This window comes from Prionailurus bengalensis, chromosome A2 (assembly GCF_016509475.1).
Source record: "Prionailurus bengalensis isolate Pbe53 chromosome A2, Fcat_Pben_1.1_paternal_pri, whole genome shotgun sequence".
NCBI lineage: Eukaryota > Metazoa > Chordata > Mammalia > Carnivora > Felidae > Prionailurus > Prionailurus bengalensis.
Window position 1 is genome coordinate 25721643 of NC_057348.1, and position 18904 is coordinate 25740546.

General features: G+C 36.9%; 1 protein-coding gene and 1 non-coding gene across 2 annotated transcripts in view; one reads left to right on the forward strand and one right to left on the reverse strand.

The window, feature by feature from the left end:
- DNAH12 (dynein axonemal heavy chain 12) overlaps nt 1-18904 on the reverse strand; it is a 219686-nt gene that overhangs the window by 152092 nt on the left and 48690 nt on the right. The window contains exons 18-23 of the mRNA XM_043587710.1: nt 8082-8267; nt 6767-6967; nt 5786-5980; nt 2991-3112; nt 2609-2891; nt 220-339 (exon numbers count right to left, since the gene is read on the reverse strand). Coding sequence (XP_043443645.1) covers nt 220-339; nt 2609-2891; nt 2991-3112; nt 5786-5980; nt 6767-6967; nt 8082-8267 — 1107 coding nt within the window. The remainder of the gene's footprint in view (nt 1-219; nt 340-2608; nt 2892-2990; nt 3113-5785; nt 5981-6766; nt 6968-8081; nt 8268-18904) is intronic.
- Nucleotides 18479-18585, forward strand: LOC122488778. The gene has a single exon (XR_006298701.1). It is a non-coding gene; the product is annotated as a U6 spliceosomal RNA (small nuclear RNA).

An 18904-nucleotide genomic window follows, 5' to 3' on the forward strand; every position in this document is an offset into this window, starting at 1 on the left:
AACTCAGGAACCATGAGGTCATGACCTGAGCTGAAATCAAGAGTTGGGTGCCTAACTGACTGAGCCACTCAGGCACCCCAAAGAATTGTATAATTTTAATGCTACCTGTACAAACTGGTGGGAAGACTGCCGTTACAAAGAATAGATAAGCCAACTAAGAAACATAGCAGTAGAAAAGGATGTTATGTTAAAAAAAAAAAAAAAAAAAAAAAGCTTTACCTCTGTCCCACCACTTATAACTTCTTGTGTCTCAGAAGTCCAGAACATTTGAGAAACACAAAGGACAACTTGTCCAGGCCACTCTAGAACCCAGTCTCTTCTTGCAGATTCTGGATAAGCCTGAATAATTAAAATGCATTCCTAACTTTAAAGATAATGGAAGGGGGGGAAAAAAAGCTAAATGTCTGAAATATTTGGTACATTTCATAGGTTAAAATATCACATAGTCATGAAAACTTTTAGACGACTAAAAGAAAAATTGTTATTAATTATGTTTTTTAATCATTTGTTTATTCATAAAAGAATGGGAAGATGAACACTAATATGTTAACAATCAGTTGTCTCTGGAAGAATTTATTGTTGATTCTTCTGGAAATTGATTTCTTTATGATTTTTATGTTGCTTTGCTATGAGAAGTTGTCAAGTTTTCTACATAGAATGCATACTACTCCTATTATAATGAAATATAAGGGTTTTATTAATCCATAAAAAATAAGTCTAATAGATTATATATATTGATGCCAGGTATAATTGAAAAGGAGACTATACAATCTAGTGGGAAACTGGATTAGTAGTTAGAACCCCTGTATGATTTATCCATAGCTTTTCTAAAAACTTACATGACTAGAGTTATATTTTGAACAATTAAATATTTGTTGAATTATACATAATTTAACTATCTGTGCTTTTGAGTTCAAAGCATGCTCTCATTTCTCTTAATATTTTTATGTTCAAAATACATTAAAATGGATTTGGAGTGGGGCAGAGTTTAACCTTTAAAAACAATAACCTGCTTCATGTGATAATAGTAGATTCAAATTATAAATGGAAAAAATATAACTGCAGAACAAAATTTGAAGTTGATGCTAATGGAAACTATATTTAAAAAATGTTTTTAAATATTTATTATTTTGAGAGAGAGAGACAGAGTGCAAGCAGGGGTGGGGCAGAGAGATACAGGGAGACACAGAATCCAAAGCAGGCTCCAGGCTCTGAGCTGTCAGCACAGGGCCCAAAACAGGGCTCGAATCCACGAGCTGTGAGATCATGACCCGAGCTGAAGTAGGACGCCTAACCGATTGAGCCACCCAGATGCCCCAGAAACTATATTTTTAATACAATAACACCATCTTAGATAAAATGATGTTAAACATAAGGATAGAAACATATTATTACTTAAATGTGTTTTATTAGGAATGTTTAAAAATAAAAACAAATGACAAGTTTCAAAGAATGTATGAGCTATTGCCAGATACATAGAGAAAATATTTCTGTACTAATAAAGAAAATACTTTCATGGATAATGTTGATTTTTTTTCCTATGTGTTTTAATCTGTTTGGGATCACAAATGGAAAAGGGGGAGAAAAAGTCAAGATTTATCTTCAGGAACCCTGAAGCTGAATACAATAGCCATTGTAGTAAGATGAGCATTATAGCATGAAGGAAAATGGATACCTCACTCATATAAAGTGAGTCACTGGATTATAAATCTGCAATGCCTTTTAAAATAACTTTTTTGGGGGATGCCTGGGTGGCTCAGTCAGTTAAGCGTCCGACTTTGGCTCAGGTCATGATCTCATGGTTCGTGGGTTTGAGCACTGCATCAGGTCCTGTGCTGACAGCTCAGAGCCTGGAGCCTGCTTTGGATTCTGTCTCCCTCTCTCTCTGCCCCTCCCCTGCTCATGCTCTGTCTCTCTCTCTCCTTCAAAAATAAATAAAAACATTAAAAAAAATTTTTAAATAACTTCTTTTTTTAACTACATAACTGTTCCTTTGTGGTCCTAAAGACAGAAATATACTGAATTTTATTATTCAATATTAATAGTAGATTAGGTTAATTGGATTAGCATAAGTAAGTTACATGTAGTGCTTAGGTGTTACATTTTTTTCAAATATTATATACCCTCTTTTAATGTTTGTTCATCTCACTTCCAGTTTCTAAGTAATTGTTTAGGTGTAAACAGCAGTAGACAGTTCATTTAATACCCCCATCTGAGGTTCTTTTTGATCCCAGGGGCTGTATACAGACTACCTAGATGTTCTCCTACTTTCTCTTTATCTGGTGAATTCCTACTTTGGGTCTCACTTTCAATTTCACTTCCTCCAAGAACCTATCACTAGAAACATCCCCCTCTCCATATTCTAAATTATATATACCTTGCCTATTCTTTCTCATAACACCTATTGTCTTTTGTAGCACTTAATTATATACTGTTATCAATTCTTAACTAATATCATTATCTTAATAATGTTAGAAACAAAGAGTAAAAAATAATGGCTTTACACAGTAAGAACTGTAAGTGTTAATTTACCAGCACACATTCAAAACCTCCTAAAAAGAAAGCATTCACAGAATATATGGTGTACATTAAATCTCAGGAAACATACCAGCCTGGCTGCAGCGATCACATCGTGAATACTCCGGAGCATTAAATCTTCCACTTGAACGAGCCACTTTTCCACAGCACCTCGTGCTGCAGACGTGGAAATAAGTTGAATCAGTTCCACTCGCTCCCCTTCAGAGCTATACATGGCCTTAATGTCCAAATTGGGAAGGAATTCCAGTTTAGCAATGCCCTCAAAGCATTTTTTTAAATGAGGCTGAACTCTTAGTGGATCTTTGGTCTCTGACAAAATCTCTAACATTTCATCATTAGATAAGAAGAAAAAACTACAGAAAAACATGCAAATACAAATGCTTTAGTTATAATTAATTCATCACATATCAGAAAATAATTTTAATTACAGAACAATTAATTATCCATCATACCGAGGGAAGAAAAGCCGTTTTTTTTCAAGATACGCATTGAGCCCTTTCATAATTTTCTCCAAAAGTTCATTGCAGTTCTGCAATTTTTCCAATAAACCTGTTAAAGAAGTAGCAGCAAGGACCTAAAAGATACACATTTGTTCAGGTCAGCACTTACATACCAGATATAATTATAAGACCTATGCATTAATCTATAGTATATGTCAAAAATGTAGAAATGTCAAAAGGCTTATGAAAATTGTAAATTTTTTGTAATGTAAAACTATTATAATTCAATAAATCATAAATATTCTTATCCAAGGACGCAAGTTACAAATGAGAAGTTATGACTCTCATGCACATTTTTATTTCTCCTATATTGTTCTGAATGATGTGGGAAAAGTCTGTTAGGATAGTGTGTGGTTTAATTTTTACATTTATAACCATCAACTATAAACTTAACAATCTACAGTATGAGTTGGCAAATTGTATCCCATGGGCTAAATCCAACCTGCTGCCAGTGTCTTTCTTTCTTTCTTTTTTTTTTTTTTTCAGCTTTATAAGGTATAATTGACAAATAAAAATTTTATATAGTTAAGGTATACAACTTGATGTTTTGATATATGAATACACTATTCTGCCAGTTTTTGTACGACCTGTGAACTAAGAATTATTTTTATACTTTTAAAAGATTGAAAGAATTGGGACACCTGGGTGGCTCAGTTGGTTAAGTGTCCGACTTCAGCTCAGGTCATGATCTCACAGTTTGAGCTTGAGACCTGCATCGGGCTCTGTGCTGACAGCTCAGAGACTGGAGCCTGCTTCGGATTCTGTGTCTCTCTCTGTCTCTGCCCCTCGCCTGTTCACACTCTGTCTCTCTCTCTATCTCTCTCTCTCTCAAAAATAAATGAACATGGGGGTGCCTGGGTGGCGCAGTCGGTTAAGCGTCCGACTTCAGCCAGGTCACGATCTCGCGGTCCGGGAGTTCGAGCCCCGCGTCAGGCTCTGGGCTGATGGCTCGGAGCCTGGAGCCTGTTTCCGATTCTGTGTCTCCCTCTCTCTCTGCCCCTCCCCCGTTCATGCTCTGTCTCTCTCTGTCCCAAAAATAAATAAAAAAACGTTGAAAAAAAATTTTTTTAATAAAAAAAAAATAAATGAACATTAAAAAAAATTTTTTTTAAGGTTGAAAGAGGGGCACCTGGGTGGCTCAGGTGGTTAAGCACCTGACTTCGGCTCAGGTCATGATCTCACCGCTTGTGAGTTTGAGCCCCGCATCGGGCTCTGTGCTGAAAACTCAGAGCCCAGAGCCTGCTTCCAGTTCTGTGTCTCCCTATCTCTCTGTCCCTCTCCCACTCATGCTCTGTCTCTTTCTCTCAAAAATAAATAAACATTAAAAAATGTTTTAAAATTTAAAAAATTTTGAAAGAATTAAGAGAAAAATCATATTTCATGGCATGTGAAAATGTCACTGTCCAGAAACAGTTGACTGTAGCACAGACACATCCATTCAGTTACATATGGTCTCAGGCTGCTTTCTCCCTACTACAATGGCAGAGTTGAGTACTTGCAAAAAAGACTGCCTGTCTCACAAAGTCTAAAATATTTATCATCTGGTCCACTGCAGAAAAAATATACTGACTTCTGGTCTATAACAAATCATGTTTCACAAAGGTTCTAAAGTCAATGTGTAAGACAAAATCCTCAAAACTCATAAATTTCAGTGTACTATTGACTCTCAAGAAGTCCAGCATGGCTAATTTTCACCCAGCATTGAAACAAATTGTTATTTCTTAAGTTGAATGCCAGATTAAAAAAGTGGATGCTTACCTATGGACTATGTATACTATGTGCATGAAAAATACATAGTCTGTCTTTCAACATGAGAATCACACTCAGCAAGGTGCTATAGTTACTAGGAGAGACACATAGCAAGTGAGGTCAACTGAGAGAACTGAAAAATTTTTTTTAATTAAAAAAAAAGTATTTTAGAGAGAGAGTGCGTGAGCAGGGGAGAGGGGCGGAAGCAGAGAAATAGGAATCTTAAGCAGGCTCCCTGCAGCATAGAAACCAACACGGGGCTTGATTCCACGATCCTGGGATCTCGACCTGAGCTGACAGCAAGAATTGGACATTTGGGACACCTGCATGGCTCAGTCGGTTAAGCTTCCAACTTTGGCTCAAGTCATGACCTCATGGTTGAGTTTGAGCCCCACATCAGGCTCACTGCTCACAGCTCAGAGCCTGCATCAGATCCTCTGTCCCCCTGCCCCTGCCCCTTCCCTGCTCACAACACCTTTCTTTCTGTCTCTCTTTCTCTCTCAAAACTGAATAAACATTAAAAAAAAAAAAAAGTCGGACAGATGTTCAGCCAACCAAGCCACCCAGGCATCCCAAAATTGCAGATTCTTTATTCCTATCACTCCCAAGAATATAGAGTCATTAAGTGGAATATCAGGTGAATCACCTATACTCATTCTCTATCTCTCTCTCTCCCTGCTACTCCTTTCTCTCTCTATCTTATTTCATTTTACAAGAGAAGAACAGCAGTTAGTATGTGCCATAGTCAAGTGAGTTAAATGTACATTTGTGAGTCAGCTCCACTGCTAGAGTTACAAGTAGTTTATTATAAGAATTGAAAAGTAAAATTATTTTAATGCTTTGTGCTTTCTTATATTTTTCTGAACTTTCCAGTTTGTATTCAAAGAGCAGGTTTTGTTTTTGTAATCAGAAAAAAAAAACAACAAAAACAAATGCTTTCTTTAATAGCCAAAATGAAAGGTCCTCTTTATTTGTAAGAGAGAAAACAAACACTTCACCTTGGGATCTTTTTTACAAAACTTCATGATATCTCTCCAATGTCTGTCTACTGTCTGAAACTGACGCCCTTCTTCTGGCATCTGTTGCATGATATCCTCAGAACAAAAAATGGGCTCCAAGTACAGCCACTGAGCTTGTACTTTTAACCATTCATCAATCGTTTCTTGTATTCGAATCAAACGGTCTTCCCAGGCCTTAATGAAAAGCACACTGTACTAAATTCCAATCATTAAAGAAAACCCATAAATTACAACAAGGAATATTTACTTAAAATTCACTGTTATTTAAAAATAATAAATAAATAAATAAATAAATAAATAAATAAATAAATAAAATTCACTGTTATTTTTAAATCAATGCAAAACAGCTCAACGTCACTTATGGGAATCACATGGACTTAGAAAAACTTTAGGAAGTCCAAAGTTTTCCTAAATCATTGGAACTCACCATTGGAAATGACTGCAGTTACTTACACTAAACTCCTAATCTCTAGGGAATCATCCCAAGTCTGAAAAGCATCCAGTAATACCCTGCTGTATACCAGTGGTTATCAACCTAGTGACTATTTCACCCTCCACCTCAAGGGACATTTGACAATGTCTAGAGACATTTACATTTGTCACAACTGTTGAAGTGAGGGTGCTACTCATATCTTGTGGGTGCTAATGTTTCAGATCTGTTCTATATGGTTCCACATTAATTTTTAAATATCCGTTCCTATATTTCACCCAAAGCTATCCACAAACTGACTTATTTCCACAGTAATATATATGTAATAAGATTACAGTTTTTGGGTTTTTTTTTTTTTTTTTAAGTAGCCTCCATACCCAGCATAGAGCCCAACACAGCACTTGAACTCACAACCCTGATATCAAGACTGGAGCTGAGAGATCCAGCTGGATGCTTAACTGATTGAACCACTTGGGCACCCCAAGCTTATAGCTTTTATAAATAACCGGAAACTATCATATTTGACATACCTTGATCTCTTTTTCAAATGGTTTGATGAAAGGTGAGCCTCTCATTGTCTGAGTTTTTATAATTTGATCATCAAGGAGAGTCTGAATCTCATCTACTGAAGAAAGAATAGAGACTCCAGTATCACGATATGGAGTTATATGAAAAGCAATATCATCCCAGGTTCCTATCATTGTATGCATGGCTTTCTCTAGTGAAAATTCCTAAAAGGGAGAAAAGAAAGAATAAGTTAGTGAAGGAAGGTCTTATTTACTGTACCAACTTTTCCCTGGTGAATCCAGTAATGAGTGCATTACACAGTAATTCTTTTTTTTTTTAATTTTTTAATGTTTTATTTATTTTTTGAGAGCGAGAGACAGAGTGTGAGTGGGGGAAGGGTAGAAACAGAAGGAGACACAGAATTCAAAGCAGGCTCCAGGCTCTGAGCTGTCAGCACAGAGCCCGATGCAGGGCTCGAACCCACGAACTGTGAGATCATGACCTGAGCCAAAGTCTGACGCTTAACCGATGAGCCACCCAGGCACCCCTACACATAATTCTCTTAACATAATCTGTGGTGACACTGTAACTGTCTTTAGGTTTAAAAAGATTTCTTAAACAATTAAAAAATTCCTAAGAATAATATAGTAGTTTTGCAGATAAACATAAGGGAAGGGAAACAAAAATAATATAAAAACAGGGAGGGGGACAAAACATAAGAGACTTATAAATATGGAGCACAAACTGAGGGTTACTGGAGGAGTTATGGGAGGGGGGGATGGGCTAAATGGGTAAGGGGCACTAAGGAATCTACTCCTGAAATCATTGTATGCTAACTATATCACTATATATGCTAACTAATTTGGATGTAAATTTAAAAAAATAAAAATTAAATTAAAAAAAGAATAATAGTGTAGTTTTAAAAAATTCACTTGCTGTGAAAACTACCGCTGCCAGTATTAAAATAGACACCAGAATAAAATAGCTGCTGGACCTTCTCTGAAGTGGCCTTTCTGCAGTCTATAGTCTGAAATGCCTTTGTATATTTTAAGAACCCTGGAAGACTGTACTTATTCTGCTAGAATGCAGACACATCAAATGCCAACACACACATGAAGAGGTCAAAGGAGCCATTTCTAGCCTGGATTCAGGACAAAGAAGTAATATAGAAGCACACACTTTGTGGGGTGGGGAGAGGGGGAAGAGTGGTCTTCTGTCAGGTTCCCCCATCTCCTCCCATTGCTATCCAGTACCATACACTCAACCCCCAAAAAAAACTGTGATTATTTTATTAACAAACTCATCAAATAAAGTATTTCAGTTGATCTTCATATTTACCTTGCTTGCACCTGCACTTATCACTTCAAATTTTTCCAAGTATGGTGTAAGGTTTAATTTTAAAATTTTTCTCAGTGTAGTTCCAGAGTCTGGAGTCAAGTCATAGCCTACAATTTCTGATATCTGCTTCCAGTGACGAGCTCTCATTCCTGGATTGCACAAGATGGAGACAGTAGGGATATAGTCCTAACAGTGAAAGTATAAACAATAATGAGTCACTCTTTTGACTAACCCACACACATAGATTTTATAGATGAAACCTCAATAGTATAAACGTTTCTTGAGATTATTTAACATATTTGATTAGTCCAATCAAAATCCCAATTAGATTTGGAGGAGAAGAGAAACTAACAAAATGATTCTAAAGTTCATCTGCACAAATAAACATTTAGAAATAGCCTGGAAAATTATAAGAGCAAAAAAGAAGAGGAGTAAATGTTCCATAGAATATTAAAGTATGTGATAAAATTATGCTAATTAAAAGTGTGGTATTATTATAGAAACACAAAGCTGTTTTATATATATATATCAACATAAATATATAAATATTTATAGTAATATATATATTTATAAATGTATAAATATATAACATAAATTATAAATACGCACACCTACACACATAACATAAATGCGGGAATGGCCTGCACCAAAATGCCAAAATGTAACTTCTGTTTGGAGGTGAAAATGAAACATCAAGTGAAAACACTTAGTTCATCATTCTTGATGTTGACATTAGGACATGTTCTTTAAAATCAGGAAGAAGATAAGCATAGTTATTGTTACTACTTCTAATCAACATTGTATTGAGTGTCCCAGCCAGCGAAGTAACATACATACATACATACATACATAAAAGATATGGGGATGACACCAGTCAGAACGGCTAAAATTAACAACTCAGGCAACAACAGACGTTGGCAAGGATGCAGAGAAAGAGGATCTCTTTTGCACTGCTGGTGGGAATGCAAACTAGTGCAGCCACTCTGGAAAACAGCATGGAGTTTCCTCAAAAAATTAAAAATAGAACTACCCTACGACCCAGCAGTTGCACTACTAGTTGTTTATCCAAGGGATACAGGTGTGCTGTTTCAAAGGGGTAGATGCACCCCCATGTTTACAGCAGCACTATCGACAGTAGCCAAAGTATGGAAACAGCCCACGTGTCCATCAACAGATGAATGGATAAAGAAGATGTGGGATATATATATATACAGTGGAGTATTACTCAGCCATCAGAAAGAATGAAATCTTGCCATTTACAACTACATGGATGAAACTAGAGGGTACTATGCTAAGTGAAATTAGAGAAAGACAAATATACGACTTCACTTATGTGAGGAATTTAAGGTACAAAACAGATGAACATTAGGGAAGGGAAGCAAAAATAATATAAAAACAAGGAGGGGGACAAAACATAAGAGACTCTTAAATACAGAGAACAAACTGAGGGTTGCTGGAGGGGTTGTTGATGAGGGGATGGGCTAAATGGGTGGGATCAGCACTGGGTGTCATACATAGGGCATGAATCACTAGAATCTACTTCTGAAATCATTGTTGCACTGTATGCTAACTAACTTGGATGCAAAATTTTTTAAATTAATTAGTTAATAAAAAAACCAAGTAAGTCACAAGTGTTATTAATAAAATCATTTTGTGACTTCAAAAAAAAAGAATGAGTGGAATTCATTTTGATCAATATTCAAATGTTACTGAGATTTAACTAAAAACATTAATTTGATAAGGAAAATTTTAAGAATGATCTTAACTGGAATCCTTAAAGTAAGTCATGATATATAAAGCGTTCTTTTTCAAGAATATAAAATTACAAAATCTATTCCTGATATCTTTCCTTTGTGTTTGGCTCAATATATGACTCATCAAAAGCTAAAATCCAAGGTTGGCTAGAATTAGTTTTTATATATAGAATACAAGGCACTTATTAGCATTATAAAATAATAAAATGTGAAGAAACTTAGATACTCTAAAAAAAAAGATATGGGGAATAGAAATTTAAAAAACAAAACTACCCAAAGAAAACAAAAACACAAATTCAAAAAGATACGTGCACCTCTATGTTTACTGCAGCATTATTTACAACAGCAAAGATATAGAAGCACCCAAGTGTCCATCAATAGATGAATGGAGAAAGAGGATGTGGTGTATATATACAATGGAATATTACTCAAACATAAAAATGAATGAGATCATACCATTTGTAACATGGATGGACCTGGAGGGTATAATGAGAAAAAAAAACCCTAACATTGTTTGCAAATTGTTGTCTGTGTACAATGACTGGATATTAAATTAATATAAAGAAAGTTAAAAGAACCACTGAATACAAGCCACAGATAAAAAGCATAATTAACAAAAAGATGAATTTATGATAGCAACAACAAAATAAAGTACGTAAGGATAAATTATTTTGAAAAAAATTTAAGCTTATTTCTTTTTTAGTAATCTCTACACCCAGTGTGGGGCTTGAACCCACAACCGTGAGGTCGAGAGTCACATGCTCTTCCAAATAAGCCACCTAGGCCTCCGTACCTAGGGATAAATTAAATGAAAGCTGTGCAAAGTTATTTCGGAGAAACTATGTTAAAGAAAACCTGGGGCACCTGGGTGGCTCAGTGGGTTAAGCGTCAGACTCTTGGTTTCGGCTCAGGTCATAACCTCATGGTTTGATGAGTTCAAGCCCCTCATTGGGTTCTGTGCTGACAGCATGGAGCCTGCTTGGGATTCCCTCTCTCCTTCTCTCTCTGCCCTTCCCCACTTGCACTGTCTCTCAAAATAAATAAACTTATTTAAAAAAAAAAAAAAGATGTGAAAGAAAATCTAAATAGAGATGTATACCACATACTGATAGATTCATTATTATATAAGTGACAAAGGATTATTATTCAGAATATATAAATTAACAACAAAAACAATGGAAACAAATACTGAAACAAAAATAACAAACGAGTCAAAGGGCATTAATAGACATTTCACAGAAGAAGAAATATGAAATGTAAGTACTTTGAGGGCAGGGATTTTTTGTTCATATGACTCTAAGTAGGAAAATCAATAAATTAGATAAGTAAGCAATAATATATAGCAGTGAAAATGAACGACTACAGTCATTCCCAAGACATGGATGAGTTTTAGAAACATAATGTTAAGTGAAGAAAATCAAGTCACAGAAGACTACATACAGATGATATGTTTTTATAAATTGTTACATACAAATGTGAATTAACAACAAAAAAGAGAAATACAAACAGAATTTATGACACACTTATCTTCAAGGGGGATTAAGGGGCTTAAAATAGGGAAGGATCACATAGAAGGAAGCAAGAGTATTGATGATCTTTTAATTTAATTTAATTTAATTTTTTTTAAAGTTTTATTTTATTTTTTTCAACGTTTATTTATTTTTTTGAGACAGAGAGAGACAGAGCACGAACGGGGGAGGGGCAGAGAGAGAGGGAGACACAGAATCGGAAACAGGCTCCAGGCTCTGAGCCATCAGCCCAGAGCCCGACGCGGGGCTCGAACTCCCGGACCGCGAGATCGTGACCTGGCTGAAGTCGGACGCTTAACCGACTGTGCCACCCAGGCGCCCCTCTTTTACTTTTAAAGAAGAGGGGAGGGTTCATGGGTGTTCATTTTCTTCATAGCTTACATATATGTAACATATATTCTCCAAGTATTGGATAATAAAAATTTGCTAACAAAGATAAAGAAAGAATACTTATCTTTTCCTCTTCCCAATCCAATTCAAAGCCCAACAAAATTATACTTGCACTTCTGGTCACCTCCTTAGTAAAGCCTTACCTGTTTTCCAAATGACAAAATTAATTGCTCCGTGCCCTATTCTTTCAGAGGATGCTACCATCCTCTACCTATGAATTGTCTTATTCTACCTCGTACTACAACCAGTTGTTCTCAGCCTATTTCTCTTTCCACATTGTGTTCTCTCTGAGAGGCAGAAGCCAATTTGTGTGAACTGGACAACAACAATTTTAAACTGTAAGACTCTAATGTCAATATCTAAGCCACTAATTATGTGAGAAAAATAAATAAAAGACAATTAGATTGGAAAGAAAAACATAAAACTACCTCTATTTACAGATTACATGATCTTGTATATAGAAAATTCTATGGAATTCATTTCTTTTTTTTATTCTATATTTCAGTAATCTCTACACCCAATATGGTGCTCAAACTTACAACCCTGACCTCAAGAGTCATATGTTCCACCAACTGAGCTAGCCACGTGCCCCAAAAAGGAATTTATTTAAGAACTGTTAAAACTAATAGATGAGTTCAGCAAGATTGCAGGATACAACATCAACATACAAAAATTACTTGTGTTTGTATAAACTAGCAATAAACAACCCAAAATTGAAAGCAAGGGAAAAAATCTCATGTACAATAGCATCAAGAAATACAAAATACTCGAGAGTAAATTTGATAAAAGAAATGCAACGTTTGTAGACTAAAAATTACAAATAACTGTTAAATGAAATTAAAGAAGGCCAAATAAAAGTAAAAATACTCCTTGCTCATATATTGAAAGAATTAATATTGTTAAGACAGCGATCTTCCCAAGTCAATCTAAAGATTCAATGCAATGCCAGCTTCCTTTTTTTAATGTTTAAAAAAATTTTTTAAGTTTTATTCATTTGAGAGAGAAAGAGAGAGAAAGGGGGGATGGGCAGAGAGAGAGGAGGACAGAGGATCAGAAGGAGACTCAGCTGACAGCAGTGAGCCTGATGCGGTGCTTGAACTCAGGAACTGTGAGATCATGACCTGAGCTGAAGTCCGATGCTCAACTGACTGAGCCCCCCAGGTGTGCCTAAGGTTTAAATGTATTTTAATAAGTTGATACTGCATTGTTGCTCCACTTCTCAGAAAAATTCCAAGATATTAGGGACAAATAGAATATGGTACACAAGTAAAAAATGCACAGCATAACTAAGATAGGCAAAGCTAAGAGCTGCTGTCCTAGATGCAGCATATAGCAACACTCTTCCCAAGTTTGTGCTAGGTCTGTCAACAAAAGCTGTGAACAGCAATATCATAGACACAAAGGGACCATTCCTGGGTTGTCCCTATCCAAAGAAAATATGGAAGAAAGATTTTTCTAAAGACAAACTAAATGAAAATCTTTAAGAGATTTCATGTCTTCCAAAAGCACAAGCAACAAAAGAAAAATACATGTATAAATGAGACATCATCAGAATTTAAAACTTCTGTGCTTCAAAACACATCATCAAAAAAACTAAAAGATGGGGCGCCTGGGTGGCGCAGTCGGTTAAGCATCCGACTTCAGCCAGGTCACGATCTCGCGGTCCGCGAGTTCGAGCCCCGCGTCGGGCTCTGGGCTGATGGCTCAGAGCCTGGAGCCTGTTTCCGATTCTGTGTCTCCCTCTCTCTCTGCCCCTCCCCCGTTCATGCTCTGTCTCTCTCTGTCCCAAAAATAAATAAACGTTGAAAAAAAAAAAAAAAAAAAAAACACAAAACTAAAAGACAATCCACAGATCACAATGAAAACAGCCATCAATATTTTGTTTTTAAAAAGAGTTTTGAAAATGATCACTTAACTAAAACTTGAAAGCTATAAATTAATTATCCACACTCTCATGACAATTTTGTTGGTGAATAACAAACAGAGATCTATTTCTTTAAAATATATTTGTGCAGAAACTGCATATAACTCTAAGTTTTACTCCTAACATAAGTATGTTTGGGAGTATTCTATTCTATACTTGCCAGTGTGGAGAACAAAATAGTTTTTAAGAATAAAGAAGTATATATATATATATATATATATATATATATTCTGTATTTGACATGTAGCAGAATTATCATCCAGAGGGTTTTTTTTTGTATTCACAAGGTGATATGTGTATTGTAAAACAATAATGGTGAAGGAAATAAAGAGGCTTTTAAAATTTTGTTTTAAATATTTATGAAGTTATTATTCCAGAGAGTACAGTGATATCTTTTTTTTATATTTTTTTAAGTTTATTTATTTATTTTGAGAGAGAGGGAGACAGCGTGAGTGAGGGGGGGGCACAGACAGAGGGAGAGACAGAATCCCAAGCAGGCTCTGTGGTGCCAGAGCAGAGCCCGACATGGGGCTTGAACTTATAAAACCGTGAGATCATGACCTGAGCTGAAACCAAGAGTCAGACGCTAACAGACTTATACACCCAGGTGCCTCAGAGAGTATACTGATATCTTAACAGCTTACCTAGATCATAAATTAATCAAAATGCACTTTTTAATAAAACCTGATACTTAAAATATATTTAAAAAATAAAATAATAAAAGACAATCCACAGAATAAATGGGAGAAAATTTTTTTCTCCCCCCCCCCCCATTTTAGAGAGAGAGAGAGAGCATGTGTGTGAGCAGGGGAGAGGAACAGAGGGAGAGAGAGAGAATCCCAAGCAGGCTCTATGTTCAGTGCAGAGTCTGATGTGGGGCTTGATCCCATGACCCAGCCCAAAATCAAGAGTCAGACATTCAACTGACTGAGCCACCCAGGTGTTCCCAAATTTTTTTTTTATTTTTTTTAACGTTTATTTATTTTTTTTAATTTTTTTTTTTAAATTTTTTTTTCAACGTTTATTTATTTTTAAGACAGAGACAGCATGAACGGGGGAGGGGCAGAGAGAGAGGGAGACACAGAATCGGAAGCAGGCTCCAGGCTCTGAGCCATCAGCCCAGAGCCTGACGCGGGGCTCGAACTCCCGGACCGCGAGATCATGACCTGGCTGAAGTCGGACGCTTAACCGACTGCGCCACCCAGGCGCCCCTTATTTATTTTTTTGAGACAGACAGAGACAGAGCATGAACAGGGGAGGAGCAGAGAGAGAGGGAGACACAGAATCCGAAACAGGCTCCAGGCTCTGAGCTGTCAGCACAGGGCCCAACGTGGGGCTTGAACTCACGGACCGTGAGATCATGACCTGAGCCGAAGTCGGACACTTAACCGACCAAGCCACCCAGGCGCCCCCCAAATTTTTTAAATCATATATTTAATAAGGGACTTATCTCTAGAATATACAAAAAAAAAAAAAAAACCAAACTACAATTAAATAAGAGACAAATAACCACTCAATTTAAAAATGGCCAAAGGATTTAAACAGATGTATTTCCAAAGAAAATATAAATATGGGGATGCCTGGGTGGCTCAGTTGGTTAAGTGTCTGACTTCAGCTCACATCATGATCTCATGGTTTGTGGGTTCAGGGCCCGCGTCCGGCTCTGTGCTGACAGCTCAGAGCCTGGAGACTGCTTTGGATTCTGTGTCTCCCTCTCTCTCTGTCCCTCCCCCGCTCATGGTCTGTCTCTCTCTGACTCTCAAAAATGAATAAATTTAAAAAAAAATTTTTTAGGGTGTTTCGGTGGCTCAGTCAGTTAAGTGTCTGGCTTCGGCTCAGGTCATGATCTCGTGGTTCGTGGGTTCAAGCCCTGCATCGGGCTCAGCCTGGAGCCTGCTTTGGATTCTGTGTTTCCCTTTCTCTCTCTGCCCTTGCCCCACTCATGCTCTGTCTCTGACTCTCTCAAAAATAAATAATTTTTTTTTAATTTTTAAAGAAAATATAAAAATGGCCAATAAGCACAGTAAAAGATGTTCAACATCATTAGTCATTAGATAAATACAAATCCAAACCACAATGAGATACCACTTTATCCCACTGGGATGGCTATACTCAAAACAACAGACAATAACAAGTGTTGATCAGGATGTGGACACATTGGAACTCCTGTGCATTGCTGGTGGAAATGTAAAACAGTGAAGCCCCTTTGGAATATAGTCTGGCAGTTCCTCAAAAAGTTAAACATAGAATTTTCACTCCTACGTATATACTCCAGAGGAGTAAAACATATGTCCACGTAAAAACTTGCACATGCATAATCATAGTGACATTATTCCTAAGAGCTAAAAAGTGCAACAATGTAAATGTCCATCAACTGATGAATGGATAAACAAAGTGTGGTACATCCATACAGTAAAATATTATTCATCAATAAAAAGAATGGGGGGTGCCTGGATGGCTCACTTGGTTAAGCCTCTGACTCTTGGTTTGGGCTCAGGTCATGATCTCATGGTTCATAAGTTTGAGCCCTGGGTCAGGCTCTGCACTGACAGCACAGAGCCTGCTTGGCATTCTCTCTCTCTCCCTCTCTCTTTGCAACCCCCACATCTCCCTCACTTTCAAAATAAATAAATAAACTTAAAAAGAATGAACGATACATGTTACAACACAGAAGAACAATGAAAACATGTTAAGTGAGAGAAGTCAGTCACAAAGGCCACATATAATATGATTCCATTTATATGAAATGTCTGGGATAGATAAATCCATAGAGACAGAAAGTGGATTAGTAGTTGTCTTGGAGGAGGAGGAAATGGGGAGTGACTGCTATTAGCTACAGACTAACTTTCTGGTATAATGAAGATGTTCTAAAATTAGGTAGTGGTGATGGTTGCAAAACTGTGAATATTCTAAGAAGCCACTGAACTGTATGCTTGAAAGAGTAAATGTTATGATATGTGGATTATATCTCAATAATCTATTGAAAAAATACAAGCTAGTAACAAACTGTAAGCTAATGATAAAATTATAAGTACATAAGAATATATTTTTTCAAGTTGAAAGCAATCAAACAACATTACCCAACACTAACTTTGTTTCCAGCACCATATTATAGGGCACGGGTTCCCCCAATTTTTGGTTTCACAACAGGTGTTAATAAAAATTATTTAAAACTTGTGTGACGAGGGGGAGCAAAAAAAAAAAAAAAAAAAAGGTAGGTGGTGTGTCCTTTCAATGCCATCTCAGGTACAGGGTCACCTGAGAAAAATGTAACTAAAGACTGTATTATGTTCAACTCATTGTTTATTATTCAAAGTCCCAGACATTGTAAAATTATAACTTGCATTTTTTTGTCCAGTAGAGGTGCAAATAATTCTATCTGAAAAAAAGGTAAGTCCAAATATGTTTATTTGGTTTATTCTGTATGACATTAACCAGCTTTATATCAATACTAGCAATCTTTTTTTAACATTCCTTTACTAAATTGCCCACAAATACTCAGCTCCTGAAATGCTCTTTGAACCAGACTTACCACCTAACTGGTTCTCTCATTAGTTAATAAATAGAATAAAATATTTGACACGTTTATTTTTCTAAATATTTTTAGTGTTTGTTTTTGAGAGAGAGAGACAGAGACAGAGACAGAGTATGCGTGGGGGAGGGGCAGAGAGAGAGGGAAACACAGAATCCAAAGCAGGCCCCAGGCTCTGACCTGTCAGCAGCCCAATGCGGGCCTCGAACTCACAGATTGTGAGATCAAGACCTGAGCCGAAGTCGGACGCTTAACCGACTGAGCCACCAAGGTGCCCGACACATGTTTATTTTTATATTTGTATGACAGTCATGTTTACATTTTTTTGCAAATAATTTCATTAGGTAATTTTTTTAATTGGAAGATCATAGATTATCCAACTTTTCCTTTTTTTAAATGTTTATTTACTTTTGAGAGAGGGAGATCAGGGGAAGGGCAGAGAGAGAGGGAGACAGAGGATCTGAAGAGGGCTCCACACTGTCAGTTGAGAGCGCAATGCAGGGCTCAAACTCACCAACCAGGAGGTCATGACCTGAGCTGAGGCCCGATGCTTAACCAACTAAGGCGCCCATATTATCCAACTTTTCATTTTGATTAGTAAGGACTTTGTTTTTGACTTTCCATTTTTTATCACCATCATGTGTTTTTGCTTACCATTATATTTCCCAGCATTCATTGGAACTTGGTATAACATAACAGGTGCTCAATAAGTATTTGTTAAATAAATGGATTTTTAACACCTATGAAATAGAAAGGACATACTCTCAAAGTGAATAAATTTAGCTTTATTAAAAATTCATTATTCAGCACCTGGGTGCCCCAGTCAGTTAGGCGTCCAACCTCGATCTCACAGCTCGGGAGTTCAAGTCTCACATCAGGCTCTGTACTCACAGCTCAGAGCCTGGAGCCTCTGCTTTGGATTCCGTCTCTCTCTGCCCCTCCCCCACTTGTGCTCTCTCTCTCTCTTTTTTTTTTTTTTTTTAATTTTTTTTTCAACGTTTTTAATTTATTTTTGGGACAGAGAGAGACAGAGCATGAACGGGGGAGGGGCAGAGAGAGAGGGAGACACAGAATTGGAAACAGGCTCCAGGCTCCGAGCCATCAGCCCAGAGCCTGATGCGGGGCTCGAACTCATGGACCGCGAGATCGTGACCTGGCTGAAGTCGGACGCTTAACCGACCGTGCCACCCAGGCGCCCCATGTCTCTCTCTCTTAAAAATAAACATTTTTAAAAAAAAAAAGAAAAAAAGAAAGAAAAAATCATTATCGTGCTCACTTCGGCAGCACATATACTAAAACTGGAATGATACAGAGACGATTAGCACAGCCCCTGTGCATGGATGACATGCAAATTTGTGCAGTGTTCCATATTTTTTAAGTTATTTATTTATTTAGTAAATCTCTACACCCAACATGTGTCTTGAACTCATGACCCCGAGATCAAGAGTTCTGTGCTCTTCCAACTGAGCCAGCCAGGCACCCTGAAGCATTCCATATCAAATAATAAATAATAATAATAATAATAATAATAATAATTCCTTATTATTATCACAGAAGGTGAGAGGCTGGAAGGAGCTGAGTGTAGAATAGGCAGCCTGCATGGACAGTACCTCAGTAGGAGGCTGGAGAGGAAACAAACTCTATACTCAACAAGTCTTAATGACCTAGCATATGTCAGGCTCGGTTATAGTCAT